This window comes from Mauremys mutica, chromosome 2 (genome assembly GCF_020497125.1).
Source record: "Mauremys mutica isolate MM-2020 ecotype Southern chromosome 2, ASM2049712v1, whole genome shotgun sequence".
Classification (NCBI taxonomy): domain Eukaryota; kingdom Metazoa; phylum Chordata; order Testudines; family Geoemydidae; genus Mauremys; species Mauremys mutica.
This window is the reverse complement of record NC_059073.1, coordinates 69,025,151-69,042,936: the sequence shown is the minus strand read 5'-3', so window position 1 is coordinate 69,042,936 and position 17,786 is coordinate 69,025,151. Positions and strand designations below refer to the sequence as shown.

The window sequence follows — 17,786 nt, the reverse complement described above, 5'->3', positions numbered from 1 at the left end:
CCCATTCTTGGCTGGAGCTACCCCTGATTTATGCTGGTGCAAATGGAAGGAGAAGCAGGCCCACACTTTCTAACTGAAGTGATCAATTTGTGTCTTCTGGCATGTCTAAAAGAGCACAGATTTGTTAATAAACAATGTAACTTCCCCTGAGCTGCACAGATCTTGTTGAGTTGAAATTTCTAGCAATGGTTTTCAGCTTTTTCTCACTTTTACTAGCTTCTCCACTTCTTTCAGGGAACAGTCTCTCATTTTATCTCCCATTGCTAGTACCTCTTAGGGTATGTCTACACTATGGGATTATTCCGATTTTACAGAAACCGGTTTTTTAAAACAGATTGTATAAAGTCGAGTGCACGCGGCAACACTAAGCACATTAATTTGGTGGTGTGCGTCCATGTACCGAGGCTAGCGTCGATTTTCGGAGTATTGCACTGTGGGTAGCTATCCCATAACTATCCCATTGTTCCCGCAGTCTCCCCCACCCATTGGAATTCTGGGTTGAGATCACAATGCATGATGGAGCAAAAACAGTGTCGCAGGTGATTCTGGGTAAATGTCATCACTCAATCCTTCCTCCGTGAAAGCAACGGCAGACAATCATTTCGCACCCTTTTTCTCTGGATTGCCCTGGCAGACGCCATAGCATGATAACCATGGAGCCCGTTTAGCCTTTTTTCACTGTCACTGTATGTGTACTGGATGCTGCTGACAGACGCGGTACTGCAGCGCGGTACAGCAGCATTCATTTGCCTTTGTAAGGTAGCAGAGATGGTTACCAGCCCTATTGCACCGTCTGCTGCTTTGGAAATTGGCAATGACAGTTACCAATCATATTGTACCGTCTGCTGCTGTCATGGGTGCTCCTGGCTGGCCTCGCTGAGGTCGGCTGGGGGCGCATGGACAAAAATGGGAATGACTTCCCAGGTCATTCTCTTCTTTATGTTTTGTCTAAAAATAGAGTCAGTCCTGCCTAGAATATGGCGCAAGTCTACTAGAGAACCAGAAAGCACAGCCGCTCTGGGTCAGAGCCCCAGATATCCCTCAGAAATGATGAGCTGCATGCCATTCTAGGAGGTACCCCTGCAACAACCCCACCCGTTGCTTCCCTCCTCCCACACCCCTCCTGGGCTACCATGGCAGTTATCCCCCCATTTGTGTGATGAAGTAATAAAGAATGCAGGAATAAGAAACACTGACTTTTTAGTGAGATAAAATGAGGAGGAGGCAGCCTCCAGCTGCTATGATATTCCAGGCAGGACATCTCCATTACTCATTAAAAGGTGGGGGGGAGAAGAGCACAGCCTCCCGCTGCTATGATAGTCCAGAATCTCCATTAGACATGAAAGGGGGGTGGGGAGAGGAGCTCAGCCTCCAGCTGCTATGATGAGGATGGTTACCAGCCCTATTGCACCATCTGCCAGGACTGAATCTCCAGGACACAAAGCTTAAAGAAGGGAATGACTGGGAGTCATTCCCATTTTTGCCCAGGCGCCCCCGGCCGACCTCACCGAGGCCAGCCAGGAGCACTCACAGGATGATGACGAGGACGGCTATCAGTCATATTGTACCGTACCGTCTGCCACTGGGAAGGGGACGGGAGAGGATGCTGCTGTTTAGCGCTCCAGCAGCCCGTCTACCAGCAGCATCCAGTAGACATACGGTGACATTGAAAAGAGGCGAGAAACGATTTTTTTCTCTTGGGGGGGGGGTAAATTGACGACATATTCCCTGAACCACTGGCGACAATGTTTTTGACCCTTCAGGCATTGGGAGCTTAGCCAAGAATGCAAATGCTTTTCGGAGACTGCAGGAACTGTGGGATAGCTCAAGTCCTCAGTCCCCCTTCCCTCCCTCCATGAGCGTCCATTTGATTCTTTGGCTTTCCATTATGCTTGTCACACAGCACTGTGTTGAGTCCCTGCTGTGGCCTCTATCTATCATAGCCTGGAGATTTTTTCAAATGCTTTGGCATTTCGTCTTCTGTAACGGAGTTCTAATAGAACAGATTTGTCTCCCCATATAGCGATCAGATCCAGTATCTCCCATACGGTCCATGCTGGAGCTCTTTTTGGATTTGGGACTGCATGGCCACCCGTGCTGATCAGCACTCTACGCTGGGCAAACAGGAAATGAAATTCAAAAGTTCGCGGGGCTTTTCTTGTCTACCTGGCCAGTGCATCCGAGTTCAGATCATTTTCCAGAGCGGTCACAATGGTGCACTGTGGGATACCGCCCGGAGGCCAATACCGTCGAATTGTGGCCACACTAACCCTAATCCGACATGGCAATACCGATTTCAGCGCTACTCCTCTCGTCGGGGAGGAGTATAGAAATCAGTTTAAAGAGCCCTTTATATCGATATAAAGGGCTTCGTTGTGTGGACGGGTGCAGGGTTAAATCGGTTTAACGCTGCTAAATTCGGTATAAACGCGTAGTGTAGACCAGGCCTTAGTCTTTGTGTCTCTGTTTCTTTAATCCTCCCTTTAATTCACATCCCCAGCTACTATTTTCCCAGTCTGTTCTCTCACTCCCTCAGCTTTCTGGCTCACTCTTTATATACTTAAACTTCAACACCATTGTTTGTTATGTCCACACCCTCCTTCTTCTGCTCCTCCTCCTCAAGTAGATTAAAATTGTACATTTTGGATTACCTCATGGAACCGGAATAAATATTTAGAAAACAGGCACAGTGACTCCTCTAATCTATGTATTTTAAAAGTTCCAAAACCATTCAGCAGTATCTCTGCACCTAGCTGAGATCTGATCACATGGCATTAATGCACCTCCAAATGCAGCAGAAAGGATTTACCCTTTTGATCATTATGAATTATTTACAGAACTGATTTGTTTCATACATGGCACAAAAGAACTAGCTCAACCCAGTCCATTCATACCTATGCTTCTGATGCTGTTCCTCGTGTGCTGATGTTTGTAACAGGGTGATCTGCACCTTAAAGGGCCTGTTTAGTGATAGAGACCCTTTTAACAACAGGTGTTTGAGCCTGGGTGAAGGGATTATTGGACTGAGCTGGAAGGGACCAGGTTACTGCTATAAAGAGTTGAAAGAGCTCAGTTGAAGGGAAGCTGCAGGAAAGAGGTTGTCTTTTGTGGCAGGCCCTAGAGCAGGGGTGTCTGCAATGGGGAAAGTCTCTGAGCCCCTGCAGCTTGGTTTTGTCGGGGGATGATTGTTTTATTACCTTGATTGATTTTGTGTTTTGATATTAAACTGTCCCCTGAAGAAAGGGCCTAAACAGACTCTTAATGTGGTGTTTAATGCTTCCTGGGCAGGGGAAACAGGCCAGAAGCTTACAATGTCATTGCACACTCTTTTCTGGTCTACGCTTGCCTTAATTTCTTAAAATTTTCCACTGTTTGCTACCGCCAGTTCAGCTCTCCAAACTGGAGCAACAGCATGAATGCTAGTGTAGGGAAATGTTGGCTACCAATGTGCTAACCACAAGGTCATCTAGACCTGCTCTGATCTAGTTAGCACACAGCTCAGGGGCTTCAGACATTTTTATCCATGCAGGCGCAGAAGGCAGCTAAATGTTACCATCTGCTCTCTGGCACTGAGTTTGCTGAGGGACCCAGAAACCAGACACCTGTGTAGAATAAGTTCTTGTAATTAATCATTGCCAAACAATGTTGTAAGAAGGTTGTGAGTAAATTCAAATGAGCAGAAGTAAAGCTGGAATAACACACGCAGGGCTGAGACTGATGGACTTGGGAAATCATGGCTGTGGCCAGTAGACTGGAGAAACTGGTCTGTAGCGGTTCACAAAAGTGCTGATATTACTGCTGCACTGCCTCTGATGTCAGTGTCAATTTGAACTACCTACCAGGCAAGCACCAATCAGTCAACTGAGACCAAACCTTGGGTTAGGTCTAAACTGCATAGTTAACTTTTCCTAAACTGCTCCATTTTTCATTCATGAATTTGGGTTCCTGCTTTGTTATGGCCATAACAATTCCTGCCACTTAATGTCCTGTCCACCCTTATTTATATACACATGCCTCATATCTGCAGTGTAACCAGGGGGGAAAGTAACTTAAAGGACTTACCAGTACTCCGGAGTCCTGAGCAGGGGGCGTGGCCTCCACTGGAAGAGGTGTGGCCTTAACCAGAAGAGGCAGGGCCTTTAACTTTCCAGGGCCCTTTAAATCAAGATTTAAAGGCCCTGGGGCTCCGACTGCAGCTGGGAGCCCTGAGGCCTTTAAATCACCCCCGGAGCTCCCAGCTGCAGAGGCGGCTGGGAGCCCCGAAACTCAGGGGTGATTTAAAGGGCCCAGGACTCCCGTCACTACCACAGTGGAGCTCTGGGCCCTTTAAATCACCATGGGAGCCCTGCCACACTACCCCAGGGCTCCAGCGGCGGGGCTCAGGTGGTGCTTTAAAGGGCCCAGGGCTCCCTACAGGGGCTGGAGCCCCTGGCCCTTTAAAGCACCGCCTGAGCCCTGCCACTGCTACCCCAGGGCTCTGGCAGCGGGGCTCAGGAGGTGATTTAAAGAGTCCGGGGCTCCAGCTGCTGCGGGGAGCCCCAGGCCCTTTACATCACCAGCCGGTTTGGTCCGGCGCAGCATACTGGCTCTTGCTAATACGCCATACCAGGCGGTACCGGCTTACTTTCACCTCTGAGTGTAACACATTTTCCAGAAGTAAAAGTTTCTTGTACAACTTTTCTAGTTACATGCCTGATATCCAAGCTTGCTTACTATGCAGAAGCCCATCCCTGTTCAGGGCACCATGTAAGCATATGTTTAACTTTAAGCACATTGACTTCAGTGAGACTTAAGCATATGCTTCAAGTTAAGTATTGATTTAGTTGCTAAATTCTTTTCTGAATCTTAGCCATAGATAATACTGTACATTTAAAGTCAATTACACTTCTACTTAGATTTCTACTAACTTCTGTTAGTCTATAAGGTGCCACAGGATTCTTTGCTGCTTCTACAGAACCAGACTAACACGGCTACCCCTCTGATACTTAGATTTTGTAAAAGTATGGTGAAACAAATTATTCAGTGTGACTTCCTGAGATTTTATTATTAATGAGTCTTATAAAATGTCTAGGACATTAATCAAATCAATACATTTTAAACTATATGACCCTATTTCACCTTTACATATGTAAATAGCTTTTAATTGAAGCTCCTTCTTATAGCAAGCAGCAATACATCTGAGTGGGAATATAACCAGAAACTGAAATAAAAATATAGAATTTTAATTTTAATACAGCAGGTGATCCTGTTGCCCAGGATAGTAAGTGACTCAGGAGAGGAAGTCACTAACAGAGCAGTGAGTTTATTTAGAGCCAGTTTCCTTCTCTGTGGTGTTTGGTTTGGTTTGGAAGAGACTTGATACTGCCATAATTTAAGCTTCATTCCATAAACACAGCCTTGGCTTTCACTCTGCTTCACTCTTTCCTTACTTCACATTTTCCGGGCATTTCCTGCCAAGCTACGTTTACTCTTTTTCGTAGCAGATTATTGCCAGCTATCTCCTGGTTTCCCGCACACTAAGTCCCTTTAGGCACCATCACAGTTCTTTTGAGTGACTTCCCTTTGAACTGTGAAAGAGCAGCACAGAAATTCCCAAGTTCTGGGAACTGGTAGTCTGGCAGCACCTTGTTCATGTCATAAATCGGGCTGACAGATCACTAAATATTATTTGATATGGCCTGAATTGAAATGCAGATTGACATTGGAAAAGCCCTTTTTCTTTTTATCCCTCAGAACTTTCACGATTTTCTTTTCCTGTCCAAAGATTTGGCTGATGAATTTTCATTGGTTGTAGAAAGTTGAAATGTTACTCTTCATTGTAAATTTATTTAATTTATAATACTCTGTCTGTGTACACACAGTGGCTGATTAGAAAAGGGTTGTGTTCTGCTCCATCCTAACATTTGAACTAAGCAGAAAGCATGAGCAAAGGGGAAGGGGATTTAGTTTCTCACTAACAGTGTGTCCCCCATCTTGAAAAAAAGTGTAATATAAAGCCACAAGCTATTAAAGATGTATACTGCATATGCATATTTAATAATTCATTGTATAGTCTGCCTGGGTGAACTATAGATCATATAATTATAGAAATGAAATAGACAAGATTAACTGGGCCAAAATTTTGAAAGGTAGAAGATGTGGCATGGCTGGTTGAAAAGGCTGCCAAATCAGTTCTCTGGGGTTCTCTGGATTATGGAGCCTCCCAGGGTTGCCCACTGAAGAGTGTCCATTCATGGCCCAGGCACATGAGACTTCCATCTGAAGCCAAGGCTTGTATACGCAGCCTTGCAGTGTGGGCAGGGGGTTGCACTGTAACTGCCCATGTAGACCCTGATAGCGTGAACTAAAAGGTACCTAGTTGACGGTAACAAAGTCCTGTTTCAAATAGGACTAGCTATCTATTTCACGTTTACATCGTTCACAGACTATATATATGCAAACTAGAAACCTGTTACTTTGGCTAGCAGGATCTGCACGGGTCAGTTACAGTGCAACACCGTAGTATGCTTTGCAATTCACATCCCCATGGTTGGCACTGCAGGGCCCTGTAGACAAGTCCTGAGAATTGACAAGATCTCAATGTAGTGATCTTGAGGCTGCCGAGTTGCCTCTCAAGCCTGCTGGGGTACCTCAGACTGGGCTCCTGTCACCAAGTAATAGATCAGAGTTGCTGTGGAACTTGACCAATGAGAATGAACAAATTGATGTTGAGAGCTACAAATTCAATTCTGCTGCTGCGGTGGGATGTCCTCCATTATCAAACTCTTTTGCTGTCTGTTACAATGCTCGGCTTCAGGTCCCTGTCAGTCCTGCTGCCTATGGCACCTCAGGATATGGAGAAGTTGCATGCAATGGAAAAAAAAAAGAGAGAATCCTATTAGCCTCTAATGCCTCGAGTGTATAACTCACACATTTGTCCAGCAACTCCACATGTCAGAAATCCAGTAGTGTAGTTAACTTTATGAAACCACTTCTGGCTCTGTGCTGGCTAAAAATGGCAAACAGAAGGTTGGTTATGAAGCAAAACTTGGGTCTAAGCTTGGAAAATTTTCCAAAATAATTGGGTTGTCAAAAGTTCAATAAAAAACCTTTTCCTTGCTCTGTGTGTGCTCTGTGTGTGTGTGTGTGTGTGTGTGTGTGTGTGTGCATGTGTGTGCATGTGTGTGTGTGTTAACAGATATGATCATTTGTGGCATTGTGGAAGTCCATGTTTGCAAATGCTGCCAAGTGATGATAAAATGGCAATATTACTGTTTGTGTAAACATAGCACTTATGAAAGTCAGGACTTAATAGCATTAACTAAAGCAGGCTTAAGGTGGGTAAAGCAAAGCTTTGTCCTGCAAAGCTCCACCAAAGCACCTCAGTCCTGCTGTGCAGCACAACTGCTATTCTTGTCTAAGTTGGGCATCTCTGGAGCAAAAGCTGCTGATTCCAGTTTTGAAGACATTTTGGGGAGAAGGCCAGCAAACTGATTTACACTCCTCATGGCATAAGATAAAATGTGAATTTAGATCAAAAGAGGTGAATGGCTAGTGCACTAATTAACTGTGCAAGCTGGTACTTGTTGACTTAGAAAGTGACTTTTTGACAAACAATATGGGCCAAATCCTGGAGGGCCTTAGTCAGCCCTTATTCAGACAAAGCTCCCATTGAAGTCTATTCGTGTTCCCATCTAAGTGCCTGATCCAAAACCATGAAATCACTGGAGTCTTTCCATTGATTTCATTGAACTTTGGATCAGGCCCTAAGCGAGTCTTCTGTGATTTCACACACCCTAGATTTCACTTTGTGAAATTTCTATAAAATAGCTATTTTTGCACTGAAAGCCTGAAGGCAGTAGGCATTCTGTCTGATGACTGTGTAAAAACTGAGGAAGGCCTTCATGGTTTGTGCCATTATCACTAGCTTTGTGTCTTCCAAACTTTCTCCCACTTATTTGTGGTGAAAATGAATGGGAGAAGTGTTGGAGAGCACTGCAGTGAGACATATAGCCCCACTGAACAATCAAGTCACTAATATGCTCTACAGGATTATGTGGTGCTACCCACTCAACAATTAAAGACCAGATTGTTTACTATATACAAAAAGACTTTATCCTTTTAACCAATTTGTTTGTCAGAGCTTTCTCTTTCAGCAGCGGAGTACTAACAGATTCAGTAAGGTGCTCTCTCAAGTATTAACAGTAGTGACACATTTATGCAGCTGTAATTAAGGCTGAGTTGAAGTTTCTAAAATGCATCCCTTGAGAATTCTTATGACTCAGACTTAGTGCATTTTCCTCTGGTCTAAAGTTAGGCATTCAAGGTCTCAACTTGGAACACTTTTATTTTTGCTTTCCTAAGTGTACGGAAAATTTGGTCCAGCCATTTTAAAATTATAGTTGCGAAAAAAATAAAATAAATAGAGCTACTGCGTTAGATTGGGATGTTTTCATGTACTCGAACCCAGCTTCCATTTAAAGAAAGAAATGTTGGCGAGCTGCAAGTCCATAATAAGTTGGTATTTTGGAGAAAGGAAATTTAAAATGGGCCTTTGAAGAACATTTAAATACATATTTACTCATGAATCCAAAGTGGCTCAGGAGAAGGAACTATTCTAGTTTGTTGGATAGTGCTACGGGTTTACAGCTGCCTGGAATATATGTTTACCTGATGGAATGTTCTGGTTTCTTCAAAAAATAATTGATAGTGTAGGCTTGGGTTTACTTATATAAAGGAAAATATACTCACAATATATTTTAACTAACCTGAAAAAGCAAGGTCCTTAATCCTTACTTTTCCTGTTGAGGGGGTCTTGCCATGCTACAGTGTGAGTTAATGCAAGGACAGTGAATGAGAGTTTATAAATGAGTGGTAAGAACTGGAATTATAATCATTAGAAAAAGAGAAAAACAAAAGGGGACATGACAGATGTTTTGAAATATTGAAGGTCAAAGAGAATATAGGTGCCAAAAACCTTTCCAAAAGTAATGGGTTGAAAACCAAGACATGAAACGAAGAAAAGATCAAAAAGGAAGGGAGTTTATATTTCCAGACTTTGTCCAAAACCCACTGAAGTCAACGGGAGTCTTTTCCACTGTCTTCAGTGGCCTCTGCATCAATCTCTCTCTGGACAACAGATAATTAGGTCCTGATTCAGCAAAGCTCTTAAGCGAATGATTAACTCCTATTGAGGTAAATGTGATTTAAGCATCTGTTTAAAATTAAGCACAAGTTTACGAGCTCTGCTGAATTGGAGCCTTAAATGCTAAATGCAGGCAGATTAGATTCATGGCGTTTCCACTTCAGGAAAAGTCTTACATCTTTACATTCTAGTCTACTCCAGAAAAATTACCTATTGCTGCCAATGGGTGTTAAACCACATGAAGCAGAAACCATTGTTAACTGCAAGCATAGATGGGGATAGATCATGCTCAACACCATTACAAAAAACTCGGATTAAAAATTAATCTGTGCAGGTGTCTTTTAAACAAATGGAATTTAATTTCCAAATTAGGTTAGGTATGGCCAGGTGAAAATTGTGAAACATTAAAGGGCAAGACTATACAGATAGCAAAAACTCCTATATTAAACTCTTAAAGTTATGTATAAGCACCTAAATCAGTTATGTATAAGCACCTAAATTTTTTCAAAAGTGCTGAGAGCACAGAAGCTCCTACTGAAGTCAAATAGAATGGCTAGGTACTTGGCATTTTTGAAAATCAGGCCACCAATTTAGGTGCCTACATATTGCTTTGAGAGCTTAACTTTACATGATCATTTTTGAAAGTCTTATCTAGAAGCTGTAATCATGAACACCTTCAAACAAGTTAGACAAATCATTTTTATGGTCGGATAACTCCATTGAAGCCATTTATATATTAGATTAACATATTTCTGATTTCCAGCAATTAAATTCTGATTTAGGCTGGATCACAATCGGGCCATTAGGATCCAACGTTACCTTTTGATGTTAGCACAGATTTCCTCCTGCAAGGAGAGCTGTTATACACCAACACGTCAAAGGGTGGGAGCTCAAGATGGGAGGCAGGGGGATCTTTGGAAAAAGAAAATGCTAGATGAATAGGCAATTAGCCTAGATGTTTGAGTTCTTCAACCCCAAACTGGGATCGTAGCGCATGCAAGCCTTTGCTTCCAATTTTCTGGTTTGTCAGTTTGATACAGCACTAATGTTATTTGGACCACGCTCTTTAATAAACTATAAATCTGTGAACATAGGTGAAGTCCTAAAGCACAGTGTTTTCGGTTCTTATCTATTACAGCACATTTGCTGAATTTTACTCCTTCCAGCTCCAGTGGCTCAAAAAGAAAACAGGAAAGCATTCCTTGTTTCAATAATATATGGTAAAATGGGCTGAAACTATGATATTTGTGAGACATGGGAGCATACATCTTAGATTGCTATTATTATCCAATGCTGGGATCATAGTCCTGGAACATATGCTTAAAATATTGCTAATCCCCTCGTGAATATAATGTCAGTAGAAATGTGGTAATCTGTTGAAACAAATCTACACAGAACATTATGGTATAATTGAAGTTGTTTAATTGCCTCTTATATCCTTTAACTGATCCCTCGAAACACTGTTATTAGTATTTAATGTAACATTTCTGTAATAAAAAAAGATGAATTTATTGGGTGCGAGGACAATCTTCCCTTTCATGAAATAAACTGGCAGATGGCAATATGAAATAAAGTACCTCGAGCCAGCTTTTACTATACCTGCACATAAACTGACTTACTCTGAGACATTAAAAATGTGTTTCTTTGGAACATTTACAGTCTGTTGAAGGATCTGCTCCTCCTTCAGTTCCACAGTGATACAGATGCTCTGCAACTCTAATATATTGTATTGACCTCCAATGAAAAAGGGTGGTGGTAAGGGAGAATGCACCTCCTCATGTTAAGATAAATTAAAATGTTTAGTAAGTATGAGAAGGCAAAGTGGGAGTTCCTCACATCACTCTGGGTTCCTCACATCACTCTGTCTTTTATACATGCTGAGAAAGAGCTGTGACGCTATTATGTAAATACATATAGCGTCTGCATTGTGATGCACATGGGATAAACTGCAGAGCCACGGGATAAATTATCATGCACATTTCAACCATCTGACCTAGCCTCTGCCCAACAATCCATTTCCTTGGCATTTATTCTAGCATTCCAGCCCTCTGAGCAGCTTCAAACAGCATCCTGCTGGAGACCTATTTCCTCTTCCTCCAAATGTGGAATTTCACCCCTCCCCTCAGATTACACCTGCCCAAACCCCATGGTGGACAAGAGTCAGTCCTGACTCAGTAACTGTTTTTTTCTACAGAAAAAAAAATCTTGACTGCTTTTAAAATCCATTATTTCAAACCATAAAGGGAGGAAAACAGGAGATTTAGGCCCGTAGAAATTCTCCATTTGCCATTGGCACCCAGCACTCCCCTCTAGCCTTGAAATGGCCCAAACATTGGACTTTAAAGTTCTGACCACCCCTCTTTTTTTTAGAGCTACATTAAGAGCTTTCGTGGTTCCCTTTGAGCCGTGCACAGTTAGACTGATAGGTGAGGCCCCGAACTGCAAACACTGACACATAACCGTAACTTAATCTGAGTGAGTAGTTCCACTGAAGTCAATGGGACTACTCAGGTGCTCAGTGCATGACACCTACCCTGGCCTCAGAGCCCAGGTTCTAGCCCAAGTGTCTACACTGCAATTTTATTGTCCTGCCGTTCTAGACCCGTGACCCCAAGTCAGCTGACTCAGGCCAGCTGCATCCATGCCCTGGGTCTTTTATTGCAGTGTAGTCATATCCTGTGATTCTAATTGTTCGCATCCAGCCTTGTCGGCAAAGGGATACAAGAAATAATCTTAACTTTTAACTTTCTCTCAAATATCCTTCAAATAATATTTTGGTAATAGATGTGGCACACAGATTGTATGATGGTGTTGTGTGGAAGTTTTATAAGCACTCATTTGGGATGAACTGTGTAATTCAGTTGTGGCTTCACTTCTTATGAGTAATGTGGACATTGGTCATGCCGATAAAACCTTTACATCGCCATGTGTACTCTATGCATGTGTGAATATTCTTCTAAGTAAATTTTGGATCCTCAAATGATAGATTACATAAAAGTCAATGATCATTGCTAGATCCTCATCACTAGGGGGAGGGATAGCTCAGTGGTTTGAGCATTGGGCTGTTAAACCCAGCATTGTAAATTCAGTTCTTGAGGGGGCCACTTAGGGATCTGGGGCAAAATCAGTACTTGGTCCTGCTAGTGAAGGGAGGGGGCTGGACACAATGACCTTTCAAGGTCCCTTCCAGTTCTAGGAGATAGGATATCTCTATCTATTTATTTAGTATTTTAGCAGGTGGTCCTATTTGAATGCTACAGTTTCCTATGATTTCATCAAAACTCCAAAGCATGGCCAAAATATTTAGGTAAATTCTAAAAGATTCACTGCCTCATACATTTATTCATTCATATAAAATAATACTAAGGTTAGCCTTACTGCACGGTAAATGCTATCAATGGGTATATTCAACTAGACTGCCCAAAATTACTTACCAAAACAACAAATCGTTTAGAATCCAGTGCAACTGCTTTAGTGCTTGCTTATAGTACTGAGTGGCAGATGTTGTAATATGCTTGTTTCCAGCAGATTTTGAGGCAAGTTAGAGTACTCAGGAAACAGATGTTAATTGGGTAAAGTTCCATTATAGTACTAATTATTATTGCAAGTTCTTTTCACTCTCACTCTTTTTACTTATTGACTTCCGAGATCATCTCTCTCCTTTTCTGTGACAGCTTTTTTAAGACAAACATGCACTGCAGAAGGCTGGAAAGAGCTGAGCCAGGTTGAATTCCGAAGAAAATTCACAGCAAAGATTTGCAATGCCCGGCGGGATCTGAAAAACTCCATACAAAAATCCTCTTGAAAACACCCTACCTCTGAGGTCTATGGGACTTTGATATGTAACTCCAGATAATCTAATGAGGATCCTCTGACTGCATTTTCACATGACATGTTAAGAAACTTGGTACTTCTGCTGAATAACTTGAAAAAGTCAATTATGAAACAATCTAAGGGATTTTTGGGCCATGAGACTGTCTCAACGAAACTAACCATATCATTCTGCATATAGAGTGCCTCAAGCATGGATATGAATGAGGAGACTATGCATTAGAGAGAGCGGGTTTTTTTTTACTACCTATTGTTACATTTATTTTTAAAGTGGTGTTGGGATAGTAAATTTGAACAAAAGCATTGCGTTTCTTTAGCTAGTTATTGTCATCCCTTACAATGTGTTCTCTGTTGTGTCTGAGGATAACTTTGCATGATAGGGTGCCTTGTTCTTAGCACTTTGAGTGTTGGGGTTTTGCTCTGCAGTCCTGCAGCCTGTATATATTGCTCATGAAACTCGACTGTAACTGTAGACACCAATTACATGCTAGAAATCATCACCTGAGAAAATGAGTGATTAAAAATAAAATCTCTGTGATAAACTTTACTGGTGAATGAGTAATATAAGTGAGTGAATGAAAATGGAGCTCTCCTGGAAAGGCTGTGCAAAATGCACCTCATGAGCTAATTATGCACAAAATGGCATTTATGAACATGGATTGTTCAATAGAAAATGGAACACTTGGCCACAACAAGTGGAAAGGTGAATGCTCAAGTCAAATCTAAGAAGAAATGGCATAATGAAGTAACTGTTTGATAAAAGTTCTGCATTGTTTTAAGTTGTACATTCCCCAGCCGGGAATCTTAACCCAGACAGAGTCCAAACTACCCTGTGGTGGGGCAGCTGTCCCATCCCAGTAAAGAGGGGTTAAAAGCAACTGGGAAAGCTGGGCTGATTAAGGAAGCAGCTGTAGCTGTGGTCAGCTCAATCTCTCTAGCTGGCTGCCTGTGAGCTGAGCAAAGTACCTGAGGTGGAGCAGTGCTGGGGAAGGGCAGAGGAAGTTGGGGGAGCTCCAGCCTAGCAAAGTCCCTTGCCAAAGGCCTACAAAAGGGTACTGGAGCTGCAAAGGAGCAGCCCCTAGATAGGCAGAGGCAGCTGGTCCAACCTCCCTTGCCGATGATGAGTGGTTTACAGACTGCAGTTTGCCCCAGGGAGCGGGAGCTAGATGATGACTGGCAGTAGCCACTGAGGCAAGGTGGGGATAGGGGGTTGGGGGTTCTCCTGGGAGCGGCGCCCAGAGTGAGGGGCTACTGCTGGGGGCAGAACCCCTGGGCAAAGAGCACCGGGGTCTGGGAAGGACACGGGGCCAGCGGCAGGCGAGACATCAGCTGGCCTGCAGAGGGCACTCTGAGCTGGAAAATAGTTAATTCCCTGGACAACCAGCAGGAGGCGCTGCACCACTGAGTCTCAACCCTGCCACATACCCACATAAACAATAGCTCTTTATTCATCCTGGAGCCTCAACAGCTCTTAAACAGTAATTCCAATCTTCTACTATGGAACACTGAGGAGTGGCAGAGAGTGATACACATGCAAAGCTCCAGCCGTTATAATAGAGCATGTACTCAGATGGATGTAGAAACATCAATCTCCTTTTACAGGATACACACATGTGTGCCTTGTAATGAGAGCACTAGCATTTTCTTTTCCAGTCAGATATTTACATTTTTTTTTCAATTTTAAACACAGTGGCCATTCTAGCCCATCCAAAATTAAAACCTCTCTGCAAACAGGTGTGAGATGAGTTATCTTATGACTATATTGGTGCAAATCAGATCAACTATATCTTCATGCCACATCTTGCCTCTTCTGCACCAAAATGTGGGAAATGACATGTAATTTGCCTTCACAACACTATTTCTCCTTTACTGGGGGTCCATGGGTCTGAAATCCACACTGACAGAGCAGGCAAACTGCATCATCATCATCTCCCTAAATTTGAGGCTGCTCTACCTTTCTCTACACAGAGCCCTGCATTGGTGGGGCACCTGACTCCATCCATCTAAGGAGTGGTCCAAGGGCAGCCATTGGCAGGAAAAATCATAGTAATGGTGCTGCTGGGGAGTGTTGCCCCAGAGCCAGTGCCGGGGCACTGAAATTCTACACAGAGCTGTGGGCTCAGTCCTGCAAGGTGGAGTACACTCCTGTCAGACTTTGTGGAGTCAGTGGGAGTGGAGGGCACTTCATACCTTGAAAGACCCATGGGCCAGATTTTCAAATGTTTTGCATCCACAACTGGGGACAGATTTTCAAAAGAACTCATGTGCCATATCGGCCCCGAAGGTGGGTGTTCATCATGCAATATTGTGGTGACCTGTTTTGAAAATCTGTCTGACATCGTAGCTGCTGAACACTCTTGAAAGTGTGGATCTATGTGGTTTACACAGAATTGCCAAGTGCCTTGAGATCTCTGCACATTCCAGGGGAGTCACTGGTTTTTGGGGACAGAGCTAGAGCTCATTAAATAGCGGCAAATTTAGCCCCACCAAAGAATTTGGAAGAACTGCACAAAGATAATAGAAATTTGCAGGAGTTTCTGGCAAAATCCACATCAATGTTTCCCTTCAAATTTCTGGAATTTAATTATGTTGGGTTTTGTTTTTTATCCTAACACTACTACTACACCTTTAAATACCAGATCTCATTTTTAACATAAGAAGAGTCATTCACAACTGTGTTGGGCAGTATGTCTCTTTATTAGAGCCAGTGCTCCAGTGTTGTTTATAAGGGTGGGTTCAAGGCTTGTGACCCTATCAAATTATTTGTGTGATTTGCAAAATTAGTTCATGTATGTGAAGCATTTTTTCTCCTTCTGTTTAAACCCATTTTTGTTCCATGTTGGATTGCTCGCAAATTCTCAGTCTATGCTCCACCCTAACTCTTGCTCAACACAGAGTTTAAAACATAAATAGGACATTAATAGCTTCAACAAGGAAAAGAGCATCTTAAGAAACTGTTATGTGAACCTTAAACAGGCTTAGCAAAGGTACAATACTAACTGCAGAAAAAAGTACAAGCACATAAAGTCTGTGTGTATATATATATATATATATATTAAAAAAAAACCCATGCTACACTGGTACAGGCTTTATCAGTCTAGATCTTCCCTGATAAACTCATTTTTGTGTTCCTTGCTTGAGTTTTCTAATAACTCTCACTTTTTTTTATTCAATACAGAGTTTTCCCTCTTTGCTCTTGAGAACTTCTTTAAGTACAGTCACATGACCCATTTTAATAGGTCTACCCTTATTCAGGTGGTCACTTATACTTCCCAGGCATTTCTTATAAGAAACACAGCAGCCACTCTGTAGGTAATGGATACTAGTCACATAGCATACTTCTGGCTAAGAAAACCCTCAGTTAAGGTAAACTTTGTTGGAAAACTTCCAGATATGATTCTAGAGACTGAATGATGATGAGGTGGTTTCCCTCTTTCTCCCCCACTCCCTAAGTTAAAATATAAAGGTGCATTACTGTGTGCAGATTATGATAAGGCAGTTTTCTCTTCTCATGCAAGGATGTTGTGATTCTAGGCAGGTCTTGTTTCTTTATATTAAACAATGTATAAGAAGCAGCTCTGTGGAAATTGTACCCAATAAGCAAAATCCTGTAACTATTGATGTTTGGCAAAAGTCTCATTGACTTTAATAGAACTGAGATTGGCCCCATCTCTTATTTGGTCATAAATTGGCATTCTCTCTTTCTGCACCTGGTGTGATCAGGATTGTTGTTAGCTATTGTGTTATATTAGTTGGTCTTCCTTTCTTTATTTTATTTGGTGGCTAAAACTAATGGGAATCTGAATGAGGACATGAGCACAAAAATGTAATGCTGATTAACAGAGCCTGTTATGTGACACTATGTATCTTACATGTAATTAGCAAGAGGTAAATAGTTGTATTTAATAATTGCTTGTTGCACAGTTTGCAATACGGCATGCTGGTTTCCTAAAGTTTTTAGGAAATAAGGCTAATACATAAATGCCTAGAAAATACCATTCTGAGGTATGCATCATAAAAAACAGCACTATATAACTCAGTATGTTACATACAATTACACCAATGATTTATGTATGGTCGTCGTTGTTGCTTAATTTTGAAAAGCTTTTGTTATTCAGAGCCAACTATTGGCAACTTCATTTTAGTGACAGAGCTTGACATATCACAAGCAAAATTATTGATTAAAATATAACACCATAACCATATAAACAGCATCGTATGTATTAACTAATGTTTTGTTAGAAGAGCCAAACTAAAAATGAAGGGGTTTTATCTCTTCTTTTGAAACTGTATGATAAACTCATTTACATTTTCACACAGGTGCTTTGAATTTCAAATACATTTCCTGGTTTTTTTGTTGTTGTTTTTTTTAAATGTTTGTATTGATTTATTGCACATTCTGTGCAAATGGTCCTGTTGGTTTGGCCATGACCTGGTCTGCCAAAATTTGCAAGATGGTGAACTGATTAATTAAAACACAATACAAAAGTGAGGTACTGTATACAGTGTAGATTTTTGAAGGCATTAACTGCAACATGAATGAAATAAAGTGAAAATCATGTACTGTGAGATGGTTTTCATAACAGTGCATATGTCTACATATGTCTACTACAACAGGGCATCTGATCCATCCTGCAACAGTGTCATTCAATAATTACTTTTGAGAAATAGAAGATACTTCGGGGGGGAGGGGTTCCAGACGTTCACTTCCCAGAGTCTATTAAAGCCACTGGATTATCCTTTAAAAATAACTCCATTAAATGGAGTGCTCCATTCAATCGCTTGGCTTTATAGTCTACTCCAAAATATGTTCATTCCATAAAAAGGAGAA

At 42.0% G+C, this 17,786-nt stretch overlaps 1 protein-coding gene across 1 annotated transcript in view; it reads left to right on the top strand.

The window, feature by feature from the left end:
* Positions 1-13,482, top strand: part of LOC123362590 — a 97,853-nt gene extending 84,371 nt beyond the window's left edge. Inside the window, exon 5 of the mRNA XM_045002980.1 lies at positions 12,799-13,482. Coding sequence (XP_044858915.1) covers positions 12,799-12,929 — 131 coding nt within the window. The 3' untranslated portion in view covers positions 12,930-13,482. The remainder of the gene's footprint in view (positions 1-12,798) is intronic.
* Positions 13,483-17,786: the final 4,304 nt, after the last annotated feature.